We start from the raw sequence: 27,524 nt of genomic DNA, 5'->3' as shown, positions 1-27,524 counted from the left end.
TCCAGCTGGGAATTCTGTTAAGGCACACCATCCTTGGCCCCAAAGAGTTTGTGATAATGGACTTGGACTGAATATATTTTATTTCTTAGTAATAAATATTCAGTTTATATGAAGTGTACATAAAAGATTTTATGAAATATGTCACTATTGTATGTTGCATAGTTGTGCTTTATTGTTTAATGAAATTATTTGTTGAACAATTATGTTAATAAACTTCATATTTTGGTATATTTATAAGTCTTCTGTTTTTAGTGTGTAGCTTAAGTAGGAGAATTTTAATATTTCTTTTAAGCGACATTGTGTTCATTTTTATTCTTATTTTGCAGAACCCAAGCACCACAACTGATTCCTATTCTTTGATTGCACTGGGTAATGTCTGGTTAACAACACTTCATCAGCCCAATCGTGACAAAGAGAAAGAGCGTAAACATCAAGATCGAGCTCTTGCTATGTACAAAACTGTCCTTCGAACAGATCCTAGAAGTATATGGGCTGCAAATGGCATTGGTAGGTGGACATATTTGGGATTTATAAAAAAAATTTGTTCTCTATTGAGATGGAGTGCACTAAAATAAAGCCTTATCTGTTACAGACCATCTTCATTAAAAAGATAGATTTTTTTTGTTAAGCTAACTGATTTTACATGACCATAACCTTAATAACACAGTTATTCTTTTCTAATATGTATAATCCTTGCCATGATAGATGCTTGGTTACTCAACAATATCCCTAGTAAGAATGATGCACATGTAGATTATTATTCTGAAGTGCATAAGAGGAATGTGTTGCATTTTTCTTTGGTAGGAAATCAGAATACTTTTCTTTTGTTTACAAAATCTGAATTTTGAATGATCAGAAGTGAATAAGTACTTTTTTAAAGTTTTCTTATTGCACTGTTGGTATATATGGGTGTGGTAAGAAAAACCACTTGCAAATGAAATTTGTGGCCTTTGTGAGGAAAGAAAAGATTTTTTTTTTTAAACACATTGGCCGTTTCCCACCAAGGCAGGGTGACCCAAAAACAAAGAAAAACCCAAAAAGAAACAAAAATTTCATCATCATTCAACACTTTCACCATCATTCATACATAATCACTGTCTTTCAGAGGCACTCAGATATGACAGCTTAGATGTCCCTCCAAATTGCCAATATCCCAAAACCCCTCCTTTAAAGTGTAGGAATTGCACTTTCCCTTTCCAAGACTGAAGTCCGGCTAACCAGTTTCCCTGAATCCCTTCACAAAATATTACCCTGCTCACACTCCAACAGCTCGTGAGGTCCCAAAAAATCATTCGTGTCCATTCACTCCTGTCTAACATGCTCATGCATGCTTTCTGGAAATCCTAGCCCCTTGCCTACAAAACCTCCTTTACCCCCTCCCTCCAACCTTTTTGAGAGCGACCCCTACCTTGCCTTCCTTTCCCGACAGAGTTATACTCTAAGTCATTCTACTTTGTTCCATTCTCTCTAAATGACCAAACCACCTCAACAGCCCCTTTGTAGCCTGCTGACTAATTCCACATATGCTCCTAAATTCCACATTATGAACTCTCTGCATAATATTTACACCACACATTGCCCTTAGACATGACATCTCCACTGTCTCCAGCCTCCTCCTCGCTGCAGCATTTACAACCCATGCTTCACACCCATATAAGAGTGTTGGTACCACTATACTCTTGTACATTTCCTTCTTTGCCTCCATGGATAACGTTTTTTTGTCTACACAGATACCTCAAATTATGGGGAATCAAATTCAAAATGGGAATTGACACAGTTACTTTTTGCTGATGATACTGTGCTTATGGGAGATTCTAAAGAAAAATTGCAAAGGTTAGTGGATGAGTTTGAGAATGTGTGTAAAGGTAGAAAGTTGAAAGTGAACATAGAAAAGAGTAAGGTGATGAGGGTATCAAATGATTTAGATAAAGAAAAATTGGATATCAAATTGGGGAGGAGGAGTATGGAAGAAGTGAATGTTTTCAGATACTTGGGAGTTGACGTGTCAGCGGATGGATTTATGAAGGATGAGGTGAATCATAGAATTGATGAGGGAAAAAAGGTGAGTGGTGCGTTGAGGTATATGTGGAGTCAAAAAACGTTATCTATGGAGGCAAAGAAGGGAATGTATGAAAGTATAGTAGTACCAACACTCTTATATGGATGTGAAGCTTGGGTGGTAAATGCAGCAGCGAGGAGACGGTTGGAGGCAGTGGAGATGTCCTGTCTAAGGGCAATGTGCGGTGTAAATATTATGCAGAAAATTCGGAGTGTGGAAATTAGGAGAAGGTGTGGAGTTAATAAAAGCATTAGTCAGAGGGCAGAAGAGGGGTTGTTGAGGTGGTTTGGTCATTTAGAGAGAATGAATCAAAGTAGAATGACATGGAAAGCATATAAATCTATAGGGGAAGGAAAGAGGGGTAGGGGTCGTCCTCGAAAGGGTTGGAAAGAGGGGGTAAAGGAGGTTTTGTGGGTGAGGGGCTTGGACTTCCAGCAAGCGTGCATGAGCGTGTTAGATAGGAGTGAATGGAGACGAATGATACTTGGGACCTGACGATCTGTTGGAGTGTGAGCAGGGTAATATTTAGTGAAGGGATTCAGGGAAACCGGTTATTTTCATATAGTCGGACTTGAGTCCTGGAAATGGGAAGTACAATGCCTGCACTTTAAAGGAGGGGTTTGGGATATTGGCAGTTTGGAGGGATATGTTGTGTATCTCTATACGTATATGCTTCTAAACTGTTATATTCTGAGCACCTCTGCAAAAGCAGTGATAATGTGTGAGTGTGGTGAAAGTGTTGAATGATGATGAAAGTATTTTCTTTTTGGGGATTTTCTTTCTTTTTTGTGGGTCACCCTGCCTCGGTGGGAGACGACCGACTTGTTGAAAAAAAAAAAAAAAAAAAAAAAAAAAAAAAAAAGATACCTCAATGCACCACTCGCCATTTTTCCTTCATCAATTCTATTGCTAACCTCATCCTTCATAAACCCTTTATCTAAATCGTTTGATACCCTCATCACCTTACTCTTATCTATGTTCACTTTCAACTTTCTACCTTTTCACACCCTCCCAAACTCGTCCACTAACCTTTGCAACTTTTCTTTTGAATCCCCCAAAAGCATAGTATCATCAGCAAAAAGTAACTGTGTCAACTCCCATTTCATATTTGATTCCCCATAATTTAATCCCACCTCTCTCCTCAACACCCTAGCATTTACTTCTTGTACAGTCCTATCTATAAATATGTTAAACACCCATGGTGACATTATTCATCCCTGTCTGAAACCTACTTTTACTGAGAAGTAATCTTCCTCTCTCCTACACACCCTAATCTGAGCCCACTATCTTCATAAAAGCTCTTTACAGTATATAGTAACTTACTACCTATTCCATACACTTGCAACATCTGCCACATTACTCCCCTATCCACTGTATCATGTTCCTTTTCTGAATCCATAAATTCAATGAAAACTTGCATTTATGGATTTCCAGTAAGCGTGCATGGGCATGTTAGATAGCAGTGAATGGAGATGAATGTTTCTTGGGATCTGACGAACTGTTGAGTGTGATCAGGGTAATATTTTGTGAAGGGATTCAAGCAGTGGTGGGCACAGCTAACTGAAAAGTTAGCTTCGCTAACCGCTAATCTGCTAACTAAAATATTAGCTCCGCTAATGGTAAACCACTAAACAGCTGAAAAAATTAGCGGAAGCTAATGCTAAATGCTAACCGCTAACTTTTTCACATGAATTCTGATTCGGTTTAATTTTTTGATCTTTTGCTATTAAACGACATACCTATTAATGTCAAGTGCAAACTCCTACTGTATGCGGATGACAGTGTTCTGTTAGTGTCAGGTAAAGACCCAGAAGATATAACTAATGTAATAACACTGGAACTGGAGTCCTGCAGCAGATGCTAATAGACAGCAAACTATCGTTACACTTCGGGAAAATGGAAGCTATACTCTTTCTCACCAAGCATAAACTGAGAAGGGTAAATAATTTTAATGTCCTGTGTAATGGGGAACTCATCACTTAATTTCCTCAGTAAAATGTCTGGGAATCTCCTTTGACCCATGCATGTCAGGAAAACTGATAGGGAACAGCATAGTAAAGAAAGTGAATGTCAAACTGAAGTTTCTCTACAGACAGGTACAGTGTCTATCTACTGAGGCACAGTATCTACCTACTGAGGCTCACAGGGCCCTATGTCTAGGCCTTATACAATGTCATATGGACTACACTTGCTCTTCACGGTACTCTGCCTTGACAAAAAAACTGAAAGCTAGACTACAAATCACCCAGAACAAAATGGTAAGATTCATCCTGGACCTGGGTCCAAGAAAGTATGTAAGCCTGGGTCCAAGAGAACATGTAGGCCTGGATCCAAGAGAACCTGTAGGCCTGGGTGCAAGAGAACATGTAGGCCTGGGTCCAAGAGAACATGTAGGCCTGGGTCCAAGAGAACATGTAGGCCAGGATGAATTACAACAACTGGATATGCTGAATGTTGAAGACAGTAAAGCAATTGAAGTTAAATCAAGTTTATAAAATTGCTCACAAACAGTGTCTCGAATATCTTGCTGCCCATTTTGTCAAGGCTGGGAACCAAACCAATCATTGTACTAGGGGGGGAGAACACACCTTTGTAGTACCCACAGTCAGTGGCCAGGCTTCCAACACCTTTTATTGCACAGCAGTAAAGGAATGGAACAGACTGCCTGCACATGTTAAAGCCAATCACAGTATGAGCCAGTTCAAGAAGAGAGCCAAAAGTTGCCCAATGAATGTAGTGATAGAGAGGGAAGAGAATTATTTTTTATTTTTTTAGCTAACACGTGTAAATGTAAATGACTCATTTTACCTTATTCTTAGTATATCTCCTTTATAGTATAATAATAAGATATTATACTTTAACCCTTTCAGGGTCGAGAGGCCCTCTCCAAAACTCGTTCTCAGGGTCGAAAATTTTTCGGAAAAAAATTATTTTTTCTTATGAAATGATAGAGAAAGTTTTCCCGATCATAATGACACCAAAAGTATGAAATTTGATGGAAAACTTAGGGAATTATGCTCTCGCGAAGTTAGTGGTCTCGACGATGTTTACGCATCGGCGATTTTGCCCACTTTGAGCCCTGTTTTCAGCCAATTCCTCTGTACTAGTTGACGAAAATCATATTTATTTCGCTAGAACTCCATTTTTTCTATCGAATGAGTGCAAGAAACCACCCACTTACCAATTTCAACTATCCAATAAAGTGGTTAGAAATTGGCAATTTTGCCAGTTTCACACAAATTTCAGAAGATGCCAATTTCCAAATAGGGTCGAGAATAAACAAGACAGACATTCCTGGCAGTAAAATAACAATTTCTCTGTTCATTAGTCACGTTCCCAGGCCCCTCTTACATTTCTTTTGCTTTCCACTTTGAATTTTTATTCTCACGAAAAATAGAAGATTTACTGTTATACATACTACTGCATTAGTGTAGGAATGGTATAAATAATATCAGTGCACTTGTGAAAGAATATTAGACTCACCAGTTGATGTGTATTGGATGCATAGCATGATTTGTTTACTTTTGAGCTTTGGCAAAAATCGAACATTTCTGCTAATTTGAGCTCAATTTCAAGGTATTTTTCATTGTGAAACCAGTCAACATCATCTCAATTTCTGTAATATGTCATCCATTCTATAAAATGAGACCAGGAAAACTAGAATACAACCATAAATACCATACGGAAATACAGTGCAAATTCACTGTTTTAATCCAAAAACACGGTCAAAGTTTTTTTTTTCTCATTACACACTGTGTGCTGCAGGATTTTTTTTTTATACTGCGCACACTGACCACATAGACCCATTCTTTCGTATGTAGGCCTACCAGCTTTCTCTCGCTAGATTTGAAGGCGCTAGAATTTAGGCGTTCTAGTATGTCAATAACCCTGGTGACTTATTTATACAATACAGCGGTACCCCGAATTTCAGCCATAATTCATTCCAGAAGGCTGTTCGAGTGCCGTTACCAAATGAATTTGTTCCCATAAGGAATAACGTAAATTAAATTAGTCCTTTTCAGACCCCCAAAAATACACTTACAAAAGCACTTACAAAAATACACTTACATAATTGTTCAAGTTGGAAGCTGTTCGAAATTCAAGGTAGCACTGTAATACAAAAAAAAAAGTGCGAAAAAAATGAAATAGTTTACAGCGAAGTTCTGGTAGATTGTATTTGTTCGGTAGTGCTGAGCTTTGTTCAAGTAGGGAGCTGGTCAGATACTGAGGTTCCACTGTAACTGTATTTGTGTATACCTGAATAAACTTACTAGAATATAAGAGACAAGTACAAAATTTGGAAAAATAATATCAGATCACAATAAAACAAATGCAGCAAATGGCAGAATAATGACAACTTGCATAATGAGAACTTTCAAAATAGAAGATATATCTCCTAAAATGGTATTGTCTGATTGAGGGGGAGGGATATGGAGGACTATAACAATGCTGCTCAGATGAAGATGCTGCTGCTGCGTCAACAAGTCATGTTTACACTTAGTCATCCAATAGCGTGCCTGAGTGACTGTTTGAGAAACACCCACAACAGACAGGAACAAACACATGCACTGTTGAAAAGGCATTGCTTTCCGACTACCAGCAATGTATGAATTTTTTTTTTAGTAGACTCAAAGTTAGCAGAACTTTATTTAGCTGAAGTCAATTGGTCTGCTAACGGTTTCCAAAGTTAGCGGAAACTTTAATCAGCTAAACAAAAAGTTCTTTCTTCTTTCAACACACCGGCCGTATCCCACCGAGGCGGGGTGGCCCAAAAGGAAAAACAAAAGTTTCTCCTTTCACATTTAGTAATATATACAGGAGAAGGGGTTACTAGCCCCTTGCTCCTGGCATTTTAGTCGCCTCTTACAACACGCATAGCTTACGGAGGAAGAATTCTGTTCCACTTCCCCATGGAGATAAGAGGAAATAAACAAGAACAAGAGCTAGTAAGAAAATAGAAGAAAACCCAGAGGGGTGTGTATACATATGCTTGTACATGTATGTGTAGTGTGACCTAAGTGTAAGCAGAAGTAGCAAGACGTACCTGAAACCTTGCATGTTTATGAGACAGAAAAAACACCAGCAATCCTACCATCGTGTAAAACAAATACAGGCTTACGTTTTACACTCACTTGGCAGGACGGTAGTACCTCCCTGGGCGGTTGCTGTCTACCAACCTACTACCTTCAAACAAAAAGTTAGTTCCACTAATTAGCGGTTAGCAGATTAGCGAAACTGTGCCCACCACTGGATTCAGGGAAACCAGTTAGCCAGACTTGAGTCCTGGAAATAGGAAGTACAATGCCTGCACTTTAAAGGAGGGGTTTGGGATATTGGCAGTTTGGAGGAATGTCTGAATGTGTCTGCAAAGACAGTGATTATTTATATATGAGTGATGGTGAAAGTGTTGAATGATGAAAGTTTTTTCTTTCTTTTTGGGTTTTTCTTTATGGGTCACCCTGCTTCAGTGGGAAACGGCCGACGTGTTTAAAAAAAAAAAAAAAAAAAAAAAAATTTATCTGTACAGTGCATTTTGAAGTTTTGTTTATTGTGAGAAAATCAGAGATCTGATTTTTCAAAACTTTATTTTAGGTGCTGTTTTGGCTCATAAAGGATATATTAATGAAGCAAGAGATATATTTGCCCAGGTGAGGGAGGCAACAGCAGACTTCAGTGATGTGTGGATGAATATTGCACACATCTATGTAGAACAGAAGCAGTTCATTAATGCTATTCAGATGGTAAGAAGTAACAAAATTCATTATATATTTTTTTTATCCTTGAACACTTAGGGATCAAAATTGGTTACTGGGGGCAGGGCTTGCTATTGTCTTTATAGCCTTTGTTACACTGGTTAAGCTACTGGTAGAGGCTTTAGGGCTTAAATACACTGGTGGCTCATTAAAATATTAATCCATTGCAAAAGTAATGTATTTTGTTAGTCCTGTGGTTATATCAGCATTTCATGAAATGATCATATGGATGCCCTCAAACTATGCAGTCTCATGCCCAGTGCTAGGCATACCAGTTCCTTTGCTGCCATATAACTAAGAGTTTTTTATAGTAGTGCTGCATTGGAGATATATAATTCCTGGACACCTTGTGTGTGGGACAGCATCTCGTGTCCCCATTGCAAGGAACAACGTCCTGGTGTGCTTTGTTTTGTTTGAGAATGCCATGCATTCTCAAACAAATGCCATGCATTCTCATGCCCACATCGTTATTTTCCTCTTCACTCTCTCCCCCTTATCTTTGTCATACAGTCAGTCTCCCACTCTTGCTGTTTTAGTTTTTGACTGTTGTACATTCATTAGATGTTATATGATTCCTCCAGTCTTTTTTCTTTTTTTCACACCTCCAGTGAGCTACCTGCCAAACTGGAGATAAAATTTTCGAAACAAAATTAAACATGCAAGATTTCGGGTACATCTTGCTACTTTTAATTACACTTAGGTCACACTACACATACATGTACCTGTTTATGTATACACACTCATCTGAGTTTTATTTTATCTTAATAGTTCTTATTCTTATTATTTTCCTTTCATATCCATGGGAAAGTGGAATAAGAATCTTTCCTTCGTAAGCCATGCATGTTGTAAAAGTCAACTAAAATGCCGGGAACAATGGCTAGTAACCCCTTTTCCCATATAGCCTACTGAAAAGAAAAAGAAGACCACCATCATAGTGGGATTTTTTAATGTGCGTGGATGTTGTGTGAATGATAAGAAAGAGATGATTGTGGATGTCATGAATGAGAAGCTGGATGCTCTGGCTTTAAGTGAGACAAAGCTGAAGGGGGTGGGAGAGTTTCAGTGGCGAGAAATAAATAGGATTAGGTCAGGGGTTTCAAATAGAGCTAAAGAAGGAATAGCAATAATGTTGAAGGATAAGTTATGGCAGGAAAAGAGGGAATATAAATGTATAAATTCAAGGATTATGTGGTGTAAAATAAGGGTTGGATGTGAAAAGTGGGTTATAGTATGGGTTTGTGCACCTGGAGAAGAGAGAAGTGTAGACAGAGAGAGATTTTGGGAAATGTTGGGTGAGTGCGTGGGGAGTTTTGAACCAAGTAAGAGAGTACCTGTGGTGGCGATCTCAATGCTAAAGTGGGTAAAAATGTTGTGGAGGGAGTAGTAGGTAAATTTAGGGTGGTAGAGGTAAATGAAAATGGGGAGCCTTTAATTGAGCTATGTGTAGAAAGAGGTTTGGTAATAAGTAATAAATATTTTATGAAAAAGAGGATAAATAAGTATACAAGGCATGATATATCACGTAATGAAACTAACTACCATCCTGCCAAGTGAGTATAAAACGAAAGCCTGTAATTGTTTTACATGATGGTAGGATTGCTGGTGTCCTTTTTTCTGTCTCATAAACATGCAAGATTTCAGGTATGTCTTGCTACTTTATTTACACTTAGGTCACACTACACATACATGTACACATTTATTTATACACACTCATCTGAGTTTTCTTTGATTTTATCTTAATAGTTCTTGGTCTTATTACTTTTCCTTTTATATCCATGGGGAAGTGGAATAAGAATCTTTCCTCCGTAGGCCATGCGTGTTGTAAAAGTCAACTAAAATGCCGGGAACAATGGGCTAGTAACCCCTTTTCCTTTAAAGATTACTAATAAGAAGAAGAAAATTGTTTTCTTTCTTTTTTGGGTCACCCTGCCTCGGTGGGAGACGGCCGACTTGTTGAAAAATATATATATATATATATATATATCTTTCTTTCTTTCAACACACCAGCCGTATCCCACCGAGGTGGGGTGGCCCAAAAGGAAAAACAAAAGTTTCTCCTTTCATATTTAGTAATATATACAGGAGAAGGGGTTACTAGCCCCTTGCTCCTGGCATTTTAGTCGCCTCTTACAACACGCATAGCTTACGGAGGAAGAATTCTGTTCCACTTCCCCATGGAGATAAGAGGAAATAAACAAGAACAAGAGCTAGTAAGAAAATAGAAGAAAACCCAGAGGGGTGTGTATACATATGCTTGTACATGTATGTGTAGTGTGACCTAAGTGTAAGCAGAAGTAGCAAGACGTACCTGAAACCTTGCATGTTTATGAGACAGAAAAAAAAAAAAACACCAGCAATCCTACCATCGTGTAAAACAATTACAGGCGTACGTTTTACACTCACTTGGCAGGACGGTAGTACCTCCCTGGGCGGTTGCTGTCTACCAACCTACTACCTACAATATATATATATATACAGTGGACCCCCGGTTAACGATTTTAATCCGTGCAAGAGGGCTCATCGTTATGCGAAATAATCGTTATGCGAATGAATTTTCCCCATAAGAAATAATGGAAATAAAATTAATCCGTGCAAGACGCCCAAAAGTATGAAAAAAAATTTTTTTTACCACATGAAATGTTAATTTTAATACACACAAACTGAAAAAGGCATGCACAATTAAATGACACTTACTTTTATTGAAGATCTGGTGATGATTGATGGGATGGGAGGAGGGGAGAGAGTGTGTTACTGTTTAGAAGGGGAATCCCCTTCCATTAGGACTTGAGGTAGTAAGTCCTTTTCTGGGGTTACTTCCCTTCTTCTTTTAATGCCACTAGGGCCAGCTTCAGAGTCACTGGACTTCTTTCGCACAAGATATCTGTCCATAGTGGCCTGTACCTCTCGTTCCTTTATGACTTGCCTAAAGTGTTTCACAACATTGTCAGTGTAATAATCACCAGCACGGCTTGCAATAGCTGTGTGAGGGTGATTTTCATCCATGAAGGTTTGCACTTCAAGCCACTTAGCACAGATTTCCTTTATCTTTGTAGTAGGCAACTTCTTAAATTTCTCTCTCCCCTCCTCCGAAGCAATTTCCTCAGGTGTGGCCTCTTGCTGTTGAAGTTGATCTATCAGCTCATCAGTGGTTAGTTCTTCATTGTCCTCCTCCACCAACTCTTCCACATCCTCCCCACTAACCTCCAACCCCAAGGACTTTCCCAATGCCACAATGGATTCCTCAACTGGCATAATCCTCTCAGGGTTAGCCTCAAACCCTTCAAAATCCCTTTTGTCTACACATTCTGGCCACAGTTTCTTCCAAGCAGAGTTCAAGGTCCTCTTTGTCACTTCCTCCCAAGCCTTACCTATAAGGTTTACACAATTGAGGATATTAAAGTGATCTCTCCAAAACTCTCTTAGAGTCAGTTGAGTTTCTGAGGTCATTACAAAGCACCTTTCAAACAGAGCTTTTGTGTACAGTTTCTTGAAGTTGGAAATAACCTGCTGGTCCATGGGCTGCAGGAGAGGAGTGGTATTAGGAGGCAAAAACTTCACCTTAATGAAGCTCATGTCCCCAGAAAGTCGCTCTGCCACGTCTGTAGGATGACCAGGGGCATTGTCTAACACCAGGAGGCACTTAAGTTCTAATTTCTTTTCAGTTAGGTAATTTTTCACATTGGGGGCAAATGCATGGTGTAACCAGTTATAGAAAAATTCCCTAGTGACCCATGCCTTACTGTTTGCCCTCCACAGCACACACAAATTATCCTTGAGGACATTCCTTTGCCTGAACGCTCTGGGAGTTGCAGAGTGATACACTAATAAAGGCTTAACTTTGCAATCACCACTAGCATTGGCACACATCAACAAAGTAAGCCTGTCTTTCATAGGCTTATGTCCTGGGAGTGCCTTTTCCTCCTGAGTAATGTAGGTCCTGCTTGGCATTTTCTTCCAGAACAGGCCTGTTTCATCACAATTAAACACTTGTTCAGGTTTCAGTCCTTCAGTTTCTATGTACTCCTTGAATTCCTGCACATATTTTTCAGCCGCTTTGTGGTCCGAACTGGCAGCCTCACCATGCCTTATCACACTATGGATGCCACTACGCTTCTTAAATCTCTCAAACCAACCTTTGCTGGCCTTAAATTCACTCACATCATCACTAGTTGCAGGCATTTTTTTAATTAAATCGTCATGCAACTTCCTAGCCTTTTCACATATGATCGCTTGAGAGACGCTATCTCCTGCTATCTGTTTTTCATTTATCCACACCAATAAGAGTCTCTCAACATCTTCCATCAATTGCGATCTTTGTTTCGAAAACACAGTTGAACCTTTGGCAAGAACAGCTTCCTTGATTGTCTTTCTGGTGCCCACAATAGTAGCGATGGTTGATTGGGGTTTCTTGTACAGCTTGACTAGGTCGGCTATACGCACTCCACTTTCATACTTATCAATTATCTCTTTCTTCATCTCTATAGTAATTCTTACCCTTTGAGGTGTAGGGTTGGCACTAGAAGCTTTCTTGGGGCCCATGGTCACTTATTTTCCAGAAACAGCACCGAAAATACTGTAATAATACAAAATATTCCGAGTGTATGCTTGGATGTTACCGCGGAGGCTGGCTGTTAAACAATGGGACGGAGCGGCACATGTGAGGCTGGCTGAGGGCACATTGGACGCGTCTCGGACGAAAATCGGTATGCGGGTTTTTAATCGGTATGCGGGGCAAAAATTTTGCGATAAAAGTAATCGTTATGCGGAAAAATCGCTATGCGATGCCATCGTTATGCGGGGGTCCACTGTATATATATATATATATATGAATGATGATGAAAGTATTTTCTTTTTGGGGATTTTCTTTCTTTTTTGGGTCACCCTGCCTCGGTGGGAGACGGCCGACTTTTTTAAAAAAAAAAAAAAAAAAAAAAATATATATATATATATATATATATATAAAATAGTATTTTCTTTTTGGGGATTTTCTTTCTTTTTTTTTGGTCACCCTGCCTCGGTGGGAGACGGCCGACTTGTTGAAAAAAAAAAAAAAAAATTATATATATATATATATATATATATATATATATATATATATATATATATATATATATATATATATATATAATTTTTTTTTTTTTTTTTTTTTTTTTTTTTCAACAAGTCGGCCATCTCCCACCGAGGCAGGGTGACCCAAAAAAAAGAAAGAAAATCCCCAAAAAGAAAATACTTTCATCATCATTCAACACTTTCACCACACACACACATTATCACTGCTTTTGCAGAGGTGCTCAGAATACAACAGTTTAGAAGCATATACGTATAGAGATACACAACATATCCCTCCAAACTGCCAATATCCCAAACCCCTCCTTTAAAGTGCAGGCATTGTACTTCCCATTTCCAGGACTCAAGTCCGACTATATGAAAATAACCGGTTTCCCTGAATCCCTTCACTAAATATTACCCTGCTCACACTCCAACAGATCGTCAGGTCCCAAGTATCATTCGTCTCCATTCACTCCTATCTAACACGCTCATGCACGCTTGCTGGAAGTCCAAGCCCCTCACCCACAAAACCTCCTTTACCCCCTCTTTCCAACCCTTTCGAGGACGACCCCTACCCCTCTTTCCTTCCCCTATAGATTTATATGCTTTCCATGTCATTCTACTTTGATCCATTCTCTCTAAATGACCAAACCACCTCAACAACCCCTCTTCTGCCCTCTGACTAATGCTTTTATTAACTCCACACCTTCTCCTAATTTCCACACTCCGAATTTTCTGCATAATATTTACACCACACATTGCCCTTAGACAGGACATCTCCACTGCCTCCAACCGTCTCCTCGCTGCTGCATTTACCACCCAAGCTTTACATCCATATAAGAGTGTTGGTACTACTATACTTTCATACATTCCCTTCTTTGCCTCCATAGATAACATTTTTTGACTCCACATATACCTCAACGCAGCACTCACCTTTTTTCCCTCATCAATTCTATGATTAACCTCATCCTTCATAAATCCATCCGCCGACACGTCAACTCCCAAGTATCTGAAAACATTCACTTCTTCCATACTCCTCCTCCCCAATTTGATATCCAATTTTTCTTTATCTAAATCATTTGATACCCTCATCACCTTACTCTTTTCTATGTTCACTTTCAACTTTCTACCTTTACACACATTCTCAAACTCATCCACTAACCTTTGCAATTTTTCTTTAGAATCTCCCATAAGCACAGTATCATCAGCAAAAAGTAACTGTGTCAGTTCCCATTTTGAATTTGATTCCCCATAATTTAACCCCACCCCTCTCCCGAACACCCTAGCATTTACTTCTTTTACAACCCCATCTATGAATATATTAAACAACCATGGTGACATTACACATCCCTGTCTAAGACCTACTTTTACCAGGAAGTATTCTCCCTCTCTTCTACATACCCCATCCTGAGCCTCACTATCCTCATAAAAGCTCTTTACAGCATTTAGTAACTTACCACCTATTCCATATACTTGCAACATCTGCCACATTGCTCCTCTATCCGCTCTATCATATGCCTTTTCTAAATCCATAAATGCAATAAAAACTTCCCTACCTTTATCTAGATACTGTTCACATATGTGCTTCAATGTAAACACTTGATCTACACATCCCCTACCCACTCTGAAGCCTCCCTGCTCATCCGCAATCCTACATTCTGTCTTCTAATTCTTTCAATTATAACCCTACCGTATACTTTTCCTGGTATACTCAGTAAACTTACTCCTCTATAATTTTTACAATCTCTTTTGTCCCCTTTCCCTTTATATAAAGGGACTATACATGCTCTCTGCCAATCCCTAGGTACCTTCCCCTCTTTCATACATTTATTAAACAAAAGTACCAACCACTCCAACACTATATCCCCCCCTGCTTTTAACATTTCTGTCATGATCCCATCAGTTCCAGCTGCTTTACCCCATTTCATTCTATGTAATGCCTCACGTACCTCCACCACACTTACATTCTGCTCTTCTTCACTCCTAAAAGATGGTATACCTCCCTGGCCAGTGCATGAAATTACTGCCTCCCTTTCTTCCTCAACATATAAAAGTTCCTCAAAATATTCTTGCCATCTACCTAATACCTCCTTCTCCCCATCTACTAACTCCCCTACTCTGTTTTTAACTGACAAATCTATACTTTCCCTAGGCTTTCTTAACTTGTTTAACTCACTCCAAAATTTTTTCTTATTTTTATTAAAATTTCTTGACAGTGCCTCTCCCACTCTTTCATCTGCTCTCCTTTTGCACTCTCTCACCACTCTTTTCACGTTTCTTTTACTCTCCATATACTCTGCTCTTCTTATAACACTTCTGCTTTGTAAAAACCTCTTATAAGCTACCTTTTTCTCTTTTATCACACCCTTTACTTCATCATTCCACCAATCACTCCTCTTTCCTCCTGCCCCCACCCTCCTATAACCACAAACTTCTGCTCCACATTCTAATACTGCATTTTTAAAACTATTCCAACCCTCTTCAACCCCCCCACTACTCATCTTTGCACTAGCCCACCTTTCTGCCAATAGTCGCTTACATCTCGCCCGAACTTCCTCCTCCCTTAGTTTATACACTTTCACCTCCCTCTTACTTGTTGTTGCCACCTTCGTCTTTTCCCATCTATCTCTTACTCTAACTGTAGCTACAACTAAATAATGATCCGATATATCAGTTGCCCCTCTATAAACATGTGCATCCTGGAGCCTACCCATCAACCTTTTATCCACCAATACATAATCTAACAAACTACTTTCATTACGTGCTACATCATACCTTGTATATTTATTTATCCTCTTTTTCATAAAATATGTATTACTTATTACCAAATTTCTTTCTACACATAGCTCAATTAAAGGCTCCCTATTTACATTTACCCCTGGCACCCCAAATTTACCTACTACTCCCTCCATAACATTTTTACCCACTTTAGCATTGAAATCCCCAACCACCATTACTCTCACACTTGATTCAAAACTCCCCATGCATTCACTCAACATTTCCCAGAATCTCTCTCTCTCTCCTCTACACTTCTCTCTTCTCCAGGTGCATACACGCTTATTATAACCCACTTTTCACATCCAATCTTTATTTTACTCCACATAATCCTTGAATTTATACATTTGTAGTCCCTCTTTTCCTGCCATAGCTTATCCTTCAACATTATTGCTACTCCTTCTTTAGCTCTAACTCTATATATATATTAATAAATAAAAGGAAACAGGCATAAATAGAATAGCTTAGTGTAAGATGCTGTAAAAATAATTAAACATTGAGACATTTATGCAACATATGGGAATCTTTATTGAGGAAATGTTTCGCTTCACAGTGTCTTCATCAGTCCAATACAAAGTAGAAAGGTGTAAGGAGTTTGAGGTAATCAGTCCCCCAGCCTGGAGTCGATGTGTTCAGTGTTAAACCATTTATCACATAATTAAACATGTTAAATTGTATGAGATAGATATTATAACACTGCATTTAATTGAAAGGCTGGGTAATTTAAAAAGATATGTAATGTTAAATGACAGTTCAAAATTAAATTTATTGAAAAGAAGAATTATGAGTCAAAGAAAAGACACTTCTTATATATAGTGATATTTCTCATAGGCTGTCAATGATGTACATAATTATTGTTGTAGTGTTAGGAAGTTTAGGTTTGGGTTAGCAGATTTGTTGCAGGAAGAATGATAGTCTTGACTTATTTCTTTTCAGTATGAAAACTGTCAAAAAAAATTCTTCAAATACCCAAATGTTGAAGTTCTTGGGTACCTTGCACGGGCATACTTCAAAGCTGCTAAATTGAAGGAAGCAAAGTATACTCTGCTTAAGGTAAGTGTGAAAGTAGGTTTTTTTTAAGAGCTGCCATTACTTGGAGATTAACCTCTTGCTTCCCAGAGCTTTGCTGGATGCACCACCCTCATACTCTCAAATATAATTAAATATTTATATTTTAGGGGGTATAAAAGAAGTGAATACTTTCAGATATTTGGGAGCAGACTTGTTAGTGGATGGGTTTATAAAGGATGAGGTAAACCATAAAATTGATGAAGGAAAAAACGTGGCTGATGCATTGAGGTATTTGTGGAGACAAAGAACATTATCTATAGAGGCAGAGAAGGGAATGTATGAGAGTAAAGTGGTATCAACACTCGTATATGGGTGTGAAGTATGGGTTGTGAATGTTGCAGCGAGGAAGAGGCTGGAGGCAGTGGAGATGATGTGTCTAAGGGCAATGTGTGGCCCTTGGCTAAAGCTCTCGCTTCACATGGCGAGGGTTTGCGTTTGATTCCCAGCTTGGGTAGAAACATTGGCCATGTCCCTTTACACCGGTTGTTTATGTTCACCCATCAGTAAAATGGGTACTTGGGAGTTAGTCGACTAGTGTGGGTCGCATCCGGGGACAATGACCTAATTTGCCTGAAATGCTCTACATGACAAGGGGCTTTCCATATAGTAGTATGTCATTGATGTCAGCTAGGCCTGTATACCATGTACATGTACTTGTAGTAAATAAAGATATTAATTATATTATTAAGAGAATTCATAGTGTGGAAATTAAGAGGATATGTGGAGTTACTATATGTATTATTCAGAGGGCTGAGGAGGAGTTGTTGAGGTGGTTTGGTTATTTAGAGAAGATGGAGCAAAATAGGATGACTTGGAGGGTGTATAAATCTGTAGTGGGGGGAGGAGGGATAGGGGTCATCCTAGGAAAGGATGGAGGGATGGGGTAAAAGAGATTTTGTGTGCAAGGGGCTTGACATGCAGCTTGCATGTGAGTGTATTAGATAGGAGTGAGTGGAGAGGAATGTTTTTTTGGGACCTGCCGAGCTGTTGGAGTGTGAGCAGGGTAATATTTTGTGAAGGGATTCAGTGGAACTGGTTAGCCGGACTTGAGTTCTGGAGGTGGGAAGTACAATGCTTGCACTTCGAAGGAGGGATTTGGGATATTTACTGTTTGGAGTAACATCTAAACTGTCGTATCTGAATGCTTCTGCAGACAGTGATTACGTGTGAATGAGGGTGAAAGTTTTTTTGGGTGTGTGGGGGGGGGGTCACCCCTGCCTCAGTGGGAGATGGCCGATGTGTTAAAAAAAAAAAAAGTCAAGTTTGAGAGCTAAATTCTTTGTATGTGGATGATGCCAAAATAATGAGGAGAACGTAAACTGATGAGAAAAGTCAGAAAATGAGTACCATCTTAGTTGGGGGTGGGGGAACTCAGAATCAGTTACAGAAAAAGATGATGGAATGATTACTCCAAACAGGTCCTATGAAACACACACAACACTGTAACATCATCATCACACAGCACAAGCTAAACATGCAAATATGAGAGTGGCATTGAAGAACCTAGATACAGAGACCCTTTTAGAATTTTTTTTTTTTCTATTATTGGTATAACCATTATTGAGTATGTAGTGCTGGTGTAAAAGCATTGCTTGGTGAATGAAGAGGATTGCATCAAAACTGGTACTTAAATTGAAGGTAATGAGCTACAAGAAAATAATATAAGAACTAAGTTTTATGATATTGATAGAGCGAAGAATAAGAGGGAATGGGATTATGGCATATAAAATACTAGTGATGATAGCCAGGGTAGACAAGGATAGGCCCTTTACCAGGTATGCCATAGAAACATGGGGAAATTGTTGAAATTAAACTTGTAAACAAGTTACTAGGATATCTGGTAGCATTTCTTAACCCTTTCAGGGTCCAGTGGCAAAATTTCCAAGTGCACAATAGTGTCCAAGAATTTTCAAAAAATAATTTTGTTATTTTTTCTTATGAAATGGTAGAGAATCTTTTTTGGAAGGTAATAAAATAAAAAGTATGAAATTTGATGGAAAATTGACGAAATTATGCTCTCGCGAATTTTGATGTGTCAGCGATATTTACGCATCGGTGATTTTGCCGAAATTGACTCCCATTTTAGGCCAATTACCTTATTCCAGTCGACCAAATTCTTAGCTTTTTCACCAGTATTACTTCTATTCTATCGATTAAGCACAAGAAATCGCCAACTCAACTGTTTCAACTACAAAATAAAGTGATTGGAAATTGGTAATTTGGCCAATTTAGTGCAAAGTTCAAAATATTCCAGTTTCAAAATAGGGTCCAGAATAAACAATGCAGGCATTTCTGGCACTAAACTTATATTTCCTCTGTTCATTAGTTATGTTTTCAGGCTTTACAAATTAATTCCATTTTGATTTTTAACCCTTTCAGGGTCCGTCCCGTAGATCTACGGCTTTATGGTGAGTGTCCAAACCGTAGATCTACGCCATGAGCTCAGCTCACTCTGATAAACTGTGAGTGGTACATTTGGGCCTAGATATGAGAGAATACATCTATGTGGTATGTGTGCACCACATAAAACAGATCCTGCATCACACTGTGTATAATGAGAGAAAAAAACTGAAATCATGATTTTTTGATTAAAACAGCAACTTTGCAGTGTTTTTTCGTATGTTTTTTATAGTTGTATTTGCGATTTCTTGGTCTCATTTGATAGAATGGAAGACATATTACAGAAATAGAGATGATTTTGATTGGTTTTAGCACTGGAAATGGCTTGAAACTGAGCTCAAAGTAGCGGAAATGTTAAATTTTTGCCGATATTCAAGAGTAAACAAACGACCTCACACGTCTAATACACGTCAGCTGGTGGGTCTAATATACATTCACAAATATGGTGATGATATTTATACAATTATTACAGTATTGCATAGCAGTAAATCTTCTATTTTTTGGTGTGAATAAAAATTCATTATGTGAATAAAAAATCAAAATGGAATTTATTTGTAAAGCCTCAAAACATGACTAATGAACAGAGGAAATGTTAGTTTAGTGCCAGGAATGCCTACATTGTTTATTCTGGACCCTATTTTGAAATTGGAATATTTTGAACTTTGTGTTAAATTGGCCAAATTAACAATTTCCGATCACTTTATTTTGTAGTTGAAACAGTTGACTTGGCGATTTCTTGTGCTCAATCGATAGAATAGAAGTATTACTAGTGAAATAGCTAAGAATTTGGTTGATTGGAATAATGTAATTGGCCTAAAATGAGAGTCAAAGTCGGCAAAATCGCCGATTCGTAAATATCGGTGACACCTCAAAATTCGCGAGAGCATAATTTCGTCAATTTTCCACCAAATTTCGTACTTTTTGTTTTATTACCTTCACAAAAAGATTCTCTACGATTTCATAAGAAAAAATAACAAATTTTTTTTTTGAAAATTCTTGGACACTGGTGCGTGACTCCAGATTTGGGCCTTGGACCCTGAAAGGGTTAATTCACATAATGAATTTTTATTCAAACCAAAACATTGAAAATTTACTGTCGTGCAATATTGTAATAATTGTATAAGTAACATCAGCACATTTGTGAACGTATATTAGACCCACCAGCTGGCGTGTATTAGACGTGTGAGGTCATTTGTTTACTCTTGAACATTGGCAAAAATTTAACATTTCTGTTACTTAGAGCTCAGTTTCAAGCCATTTTTAGTACTAAAACCAATCAAAATCATCTCTATTTCTGTAATATATATTCCATTCTATCAAATGAGACCAAGAAATAGCAAATACAACTATAAAGAACATACAAAAAAACACTGCAAAGTTGCTGTTTTAATCTAAAATTATGGTCTCAGTTTTTTTTCTCTCATTATGCACTGTGGGCTGCAGGATTTGTTTTTTGTGGTGCACACATACCACATAGATGTATTCTCTCATATCTAGGCCCAAATTTACTGCTTACAGCTTATCAGAATGAGCTGAGCTCATGGCGTAGATCTACGGTTTGGACCCTCAACGCAAAGCCATAGATCTACGGCACGGACCCTGAAAGGGTTAATCACATTTTTGGCATGACAATGATTGAATGATAGTGAAAATATTTCTCTTTTTTTTTTTTGGTGTTACCTATCCTCGGTTGGGGATGGCTGGTGTGCTAAACAAAAAAAAAAAATGAGTAGAGGTGTTATAAGATGAACAATAATACAGTAAAGCAAGCTCCATACAGATTTAAAAGTAGGTGTGACATTTGGCCAGAAGTTAAGAAATAGGATAAAGAGCTGGAGCTCAGTCCTCTCAAACTTAGTTAGGTAATTACAAATATAGTGGACCCCCGAGTTTCGTGAGCCTCATGCTTTGTGAATTTTGACTTTTGGCAACTTTTTTCATCAAAATAAAGCCTCACGCTTCATGATTTGTGTCATGATTCATCCGTCGTACGGAATGCATACATGCGGCCGGGCGTATACAAAGGAGTCAGTGTAGCATTCTTTGTGGGTGAGTGACCCTCACCCCATGCGTTCATACGATACATTTCATAATAATCCATTTTTTTGCTTTTGAAACTGCTAAATAAGCCACCCTGGGCCCAAAGAAAGCTTCTAGTGCCAGCCCTTTGATAAAGAAGGTGAGAAACACGATAGAATTAAAAAAAAGGTTTGTAGAAAAATACGAAAGTGGTGGTGGTAGAGGGTCGTAGTGATGGTGGTAGAGGGTGGTAGTAGTTGTGGTGGTGGTAGAAGGTGGTAGTGGTTGTGATGGTGGTAGAGAGTGGTAGTGATAGTGCTAGAGGGTGGTAGTGGTTGTGATGGTGGTAGAGGGTGATAGCAGTTGTGATGGTGGTAGAGGGTGGTAGTGATGGTGGTAGAGGGTGGTAGTGATGGTGGTAGAGTGTGGTAGTGGTTGTGATGGTGGTAGAGGGTGGTAGTGATTATGATGGTGGTAGGGGGTGGTAGCGGTTGTGATGGTGGTAAAGGGTCGTAGTGATTGTGGTAGAGGGTAGAGCTGCAAGAGCTCTTTATGGAATGAGATTCCCCTTCCAAACAATAGTGTAACTTCTCCATCTTCTCCCCTCCTCCTGTCTTCCATACACCAACAACAGTCTTCAATAAAGGTAAGCGTGATGTTGTTATTGTTTTATTCTTGATTTATCATTCTTTTCTGTATGTAAATCTATATTTAAACTATAAAAAAATAATTGTTGTTGGTAGACAGCAACCGCCCAGGGAAGTACTACCGTCCTGCCAAACGACTGTGAAACAAAAACCTGTAACTGTTTTGCATGATGGTAGGATTGCTGGTTTCTTTTTCTGTCTCATAAACACGCTAGATAACAGGGACATCTTGCTTCTCCTACTTACACTTTGGTCACACTTCACAGACACGCACATGCATATATATATACATACATCTAGGTTTTTCTCCTTTTTCTAAATAGCTCTTGTTCTTTTTATTTCTTCTATTGTCCATGGGGAAGTGGAAAAGAATCTTTCCTCCGTAAGCCATGCGTGTCGTATGAGGCGACTAAAATGCCGGGAGCAATGGGCTAGTAACCCCTTCTCCTGTATACATTTACTAAAAAAGAGAAGAAGAAAAACTTTATAAAACTGGGATGCTTAAATGTGCGTGGATGTAGTGCGGATGACAAGAAACAGATGATTGCTGATGTTATGAATGAAAAGAAGTTGGATGTCCTGGCTCTAAGCGAAACAAAGCTGAAGGGGGTAGGAGAGTTTCAGTGGGGGGAAATAAATGGGATTAAATCTGGAGTATCTGAGAGAGTTAGAGCAAAGGAAGGTGTAGCAGTAATGTTAAATGATCAGTTATGGAAGGAGAAAAGAGAATATGAATGTGTAAATTCAAGAATTATGTGGATTAAAGTAAAGGTTGGATGCGAGAAGTGGGTCATAATAAGCGTGTATGCACCTGGAGAAGAGAGGAATGCAGAGGAGAGAGAGAGATTTTGGGAGATGTTAAGTGAATGTATAGGAGCCTTTGAACCAAGTGAGAGAGTAATTGTGGTAGGGGACCTGAATGCTAAAGTAGGAGAAACTTTTAGAGAGGGTGTGGTAGGTAAGTTTGGGGTGCCAGGTGTAAATGATAATGGGAGCCCTTTGATTGAACTTTGTATAGAAAGGGGTTTAGTTATAGGTAATACATATTTTAAGAAAAAGAGGATAAATAAGTATACACGATATGATGTAGGGCGAAATGACAGTAGTTTGTTGGATTATGTATTGGTAGATAAAAGACTGTTGAGTAGACTTCAGGATGTACATGTTTATAGAGGGGCCACAGATATATCAGATCACTTTCTAGTTGTAGCTACACTGAGAGTAAAAGGTAGATGGGATACAAGGAGAATAGAAGCATCAGGGAAGAGAGAGGTGAAGGTTTATAAACTAAAAGAGGAGGCAGTTAGGGTAAGATATAAACAGCTATTGGAGGATAGATGGGCTAATGAGAGCATAGGCAATGGGGTCGAAGAGGTATGGGGTAGGTTTAAAAATGTAGTGTTAGAGTGTTCAGCAGAAGTTTGTGGTTACAGGAAAGTGGGTGCAGGAGGGAAGAGGAGCGATTGGTGGAATGATGATGTAAAGAGAGTAGTAAGGGAGAAAAAGTTAGCATATGAGAAGTTTTTACAAAGTAGAAGTGATGCAAGGAGGGAAGAGTATATGGAGAAAAAGAGAGAGGTTAAGAGAGTGGTGAAGCAATGTAAAAAGAGAGCAAATGAGAGAGTGGGTGAGATGTTATCAACAAATTTTGTTGAAAATAAGAAAAAGTTTTGGAGTGAGATTAACAAGTTAAGAAAGCCTAGAGAACAAATGGATTTGTCAGTTAAAAATAGGAGAGGAGAGTTATTAAATGGAGAGTTAGAGGTATTGGGAAGATGGAGGGAATATTTTGAGGAATTGTTAAATGTTGATGAAGATAGGGAAGCTGTGATTTCGTGTATAGGGCAAGGAGGAATAACATCTTGTAGGAGTGAGGAAGAGCCAGTTGTGAGTGTGGGGGAAGTTCGTGAGGCAGTAGGTAAAATGAAAGGGGGTAAGGCAGCCGGGATTGATGGGATAAAGATAGAAATGTTAAAAGCAGGTGGGGATATAGTTTTGGAGTGGTTGGTGCAATTATTTAATAAATGTATGGAAGAGGGTAAGGTACCTAGGGATTGGCAGAGAGCATGCATAGTTCCTTTGTATAAAGGCAAAGGGGATAAAAGAGAGTGCAAAAATTATAGGGGGATAAGTCTGTTGAGTGTACCTGGTAAAGTGTATGGTAGAGTTATAATTGAAAGAATTAATAGTAAGACGGAGAATAGGATAGCAGATGAACAAGGAGGCTTTAGGAAAGGTAGGGGGTGTGTGGACCAGGTGTTTACAGTGAAACATATAAGTGAACAGTATTTAGATAAGGCTAAAGAGGTCTTTGTGGCATTTATGGATTTGGAAAAGGCGTATGACAGGGTGGATAGGGGGGCAATGTGGCAGATGTTGCAAGTGTATGGTGTAGGAGGTAGGTTACTGAAAGCAGTGAAGAGTTTTTACGAGGATAGTGAGGCTCAAGTTAGAGTATGTAGGAAAGAGGGAAATTTTTTCCCAGTAAAAGTAGGCCTTAGACAAGGATGTGTGATGTCACCGTGGTTGTTTAATATATTTATAGATGGGGTTGTAAGAGAAGTAAATGCGAGGGTCTTGGCAAGAGGCGTGGAGTTAAAAGATAAAGAATCACACACAAAGTGGGAGTTGTCACAGCTGCTCTTTGCTGATGACACTGTGCTCTTGGGAGATTCTGAAGAGAAGCTGCAGAGATTGGTGGATGAATTTGGTAGGGTGTGCAAAAGAAGAAAATTAAAGGTGAATACAGGAAAGAGTAAGGTTATGAGGATAACAAAAAGATTAGATGATGAAAGATTGAATATCAGATTGGAGGGAGAGAGTATGGAGGAGGTGAACGTATTCAGATATTTGGGAGTGGACGTGTTAGTGGATGGGTCTATGAAAGATGAGGTGAATCATAGAATTGATGAGGGAAAAAGAGTGAGTGGTGCACTTAGGAGTCTGTGGAGACAAAGAACTTTGTCCTTGGAGGCAAAGAGGGGAATGTATGAGAGTATAGTTTTACCAACGCTCTTATATGGGTGTGAAGCGTGGGTGATGAATGTTGCAGCGAGGAGAAGGCTGGAGGCAGTGGAGATGTCATGTCTGAGGGCAATGTGTGGTGTGAATATAATGCAGAGAATTCGTAGTTTGGAAGTTAGTAGGAGGTGCGGGATTACCAAAACTGTTGTCCAGAGGGCTGAGGAAGGGTTGTTGAGGTGGTTCGGACATGTAGAGAGAATGGAGCGAAACAGAATGACTTCAAGAGTGTATCGGTCTGTAGTGGAAGGAAGGCGGGGTAGGGGTCGGCCTAGGAAGGGTTGGAGGGAGGGGGTAAAGGAGGTTTTGTGTGCGAGGGGCTTGGACTTCCAGCAGGCATGCGTGAGCGTGTTTGATAGGAGTGAATGGAGACAAATGGTTTTTAATACTTGACGTGCTGTTGGAGTGTGAGCAAAGTAACATTTATGAAGGGATTCAGGGAAACCGGCAGGCCGGACTTGAGTCCTGGAGATGTGAAGTACAGTGCCTGCACTCTGAAGGAGGGGTGTTAATGTTGCAGTTTAAAAACTGTAGTGTAAAGCACCCTTCTGGCAAGACAGTGATGGAGTGAATGATGGTGAAAGTTTTTCTTTTTCGGGCCACCCTGCCTTGGTGGGAATCGGCCAGTGTGATAATAATAAAAATAATATAATTTTGGGTGTTTGGAACGGATTAATTGGATTTATATTACTTCTTATGGGGAAAATGGTTTCGACATTCATGAATTCTGACTTTTGGCAGACTCTCTGGAACAGATTAATCACGAAACTCGGGGGACCACTGTATGTAAGAATTGAAGCTAAGGGCTTCTTTTTTATTTGCAGTTTTAACTAACAGTGTCTGTGTTCTCTATGATTTATTTTAATTAGTGTATTTCAGTTGCTTTCACACTTGAAATTGTGACAAAGTAAATTTGGAAAATATTAGTTTTTATGTAAACTGAAGTGTTGTGCATGCAGTACATTTAAGCAAAGGCATATCAAGAATGAACCAAACGTTTTAGAATTGCACTTTGCATTTACTTATCAATTTAATGTAGGAGCATTCAAGCTTTAATACATTGGAACTTGACTTTTCTCTACCACAAATACATTGCAGGCTCGTCATGTTGCACCTCATGATACAGTGATCCTCTATAACTTGGCATTAGTGTTGCAGCGTTTAGCCATGCAGGTACTCAGGGATGAAAAATCTGTTCTTAAGACTGTGTTGGCAGCTGTGCACGAGCTGACATTGGCCCAGAAGTGAGTAACCATAACTGTCTTCTTGTAAAGCATTAGGATAAGACCCTATATTTATAGATTCTGTATATATAATGTTCTATTTACTACAGTTGTCATATCATGAAGAAGAGTACTAGAATCTCTGCTGATACAGTTTGTTTCTGCTGAAACGTTACCCATGGAGGCAAAGAAGGGAATGTACGAGAGTATAGTGGCAACAACAGTTATATGGGTGTGAAGCATGGGTTGTAAATGCAGTGGAGATGTTGTGTCTAAGGGCAGTGGTGTAAATATTATGCAGAGAGTTTGTAGTGTGGAATTTAGGAGGAGGTGTGGAGGGGCTGTTGAGGTGGTTTGGTCATTTAGAGAGAATGGAACAAAGTAGAATGACTTGGAAAGCGTATAAATCTGTAGAGGAAGGAAGGTGGGGTAGGGGTCGTCCTTGAAAAGGTTGGAGGGAGGGGGTAAAGGAGGTTTTGTGGGAGAGTGGCTTGGACTTCCAGAAAGTGTGTGTGAGCATGTTAGAAAGGAGTGATTGGAGATGAATGGTTTTTGGGACCTGACAAGCTGTTGGGGTGTGGTATGAGGATATGACCAGAGATTTGGTAAGGTGGGTAATGATGGAAATACGGGATAGGGTTGGGGGGTGGAGGCAGAGGTGGGGTTATAAAGGTAAGTGGCCTAACCACTTTGGCATGATTGTTGGAGTGTAAGCAGGGTAATATTTTGTGAAGGGATTCAGGGAAACCGGTATTGAGTCCTGGAAATGGGAAGTACAGTGGAACCTCATCTTACAAACTTAATCCGTTCCATGACCTTGTTCTTATCCTGATTTGTTCATATGCTGAGCCAGTTTTCTTCATTTAAATTAATTAAAAAGCCATTAATCTGTTCCGACTCTCAGGAGGCACGACAAAATACAATATTTCGCTAATATCAGCTCTACAGCTTATTCATCTATCACAATTCATCTGATATGCATAAACAATATTAATAACATAGAAATATGATATATACTCTAAAATGAATAAATTAGGCCATTACATGGCGAGTGATGGCGACGGCAGCGGCAGCAGCATCCGCTGTTTACTCTCCCACTGACTATAGTATCTTCCCATGTTCTTATTATAAGAGAAAACAATGTGTGAAGGCTAACTGCATTAGATCACTACGTAATTTCATAAGGAAAACATAATGTAAAGAAATAAATTGGTGTATGTAGTACTACAGCATGTACCTTGGAGAAGAGATCCTTACGGAGGTTGATAAGGAGAAGAGATGCTTGCGGAGGTTTATGGTGAAGAGATACTATCGCTTAATTGCTTAACATAATTGCTAAACTCTTAATGCTACACTTAATTAAGAACGTAAAACCATAGGAAAGGAGGAACACTGCAGCAGGCCTGTTGGCCCATACTAGGCAGGTCCTTCACAGATCCATCCCACTAATAGAATATTTGCCCTCATAAGAACATAAGAAATAAGGAACACTGCAACAGGCCTACTG

At 39.0% G+C, this 27,524-nt stretch overlaps 1 protein-coding gene across 1 annotated transcript in view; it reads left to right on the top strand.

The window, feature by feature from the left end:
* Positions 1-26,058, top strand: part of LOC128690877 (RNA polymerase-associated protein Ctr9) — a 59,703-nt gene extending 33,645 nt beyond the window's left edge. Inside the window, exons 12-15 of the mRNA XM_070080870.1 lie at positions 327-507; positions 7,652-7,800; positions 16,573-16,689; positions 25,893-26,058. Coding sequence (XP_069936971.1) covers positions 327-507; positions 7,652-7,800; positions 16,573-16,689; positions 25,893-26,042 — 597 coding nt within the window. The 3' untranslated portion in view covers positions 26,043-26,058. The remainder of the gene's footprint in view (positions 1-326; positions 508-7,651; positions 7,801-16,572; positions 16,690-25,892) is intronic.
* Positions 26,059-27,524: the final 1,466 nt, after the last annotated feature.

This window comes from Cherax quadricarinatus, unplaced genomic scaffold (assembly GCF_038502225.1).
Source record: "Cherax quadricarinatus isolate ZL_2023a unplaced genomic scaffold, ASM3850222v1 Contig1160, whole genome shotgun sequence".
Classification (NCBI taxonomy): Eukaryota; Metazoa; Arthropoda; class Malacostraca; order Decapoda; family Parastacidae; genus Cherax; species Cherax quadricarinatus.
The sequence above is the reverse complement of the archived record's forward strand: the minus strand, read 5'-3'. Positions and strand labels throughout refer to the sequence as shown.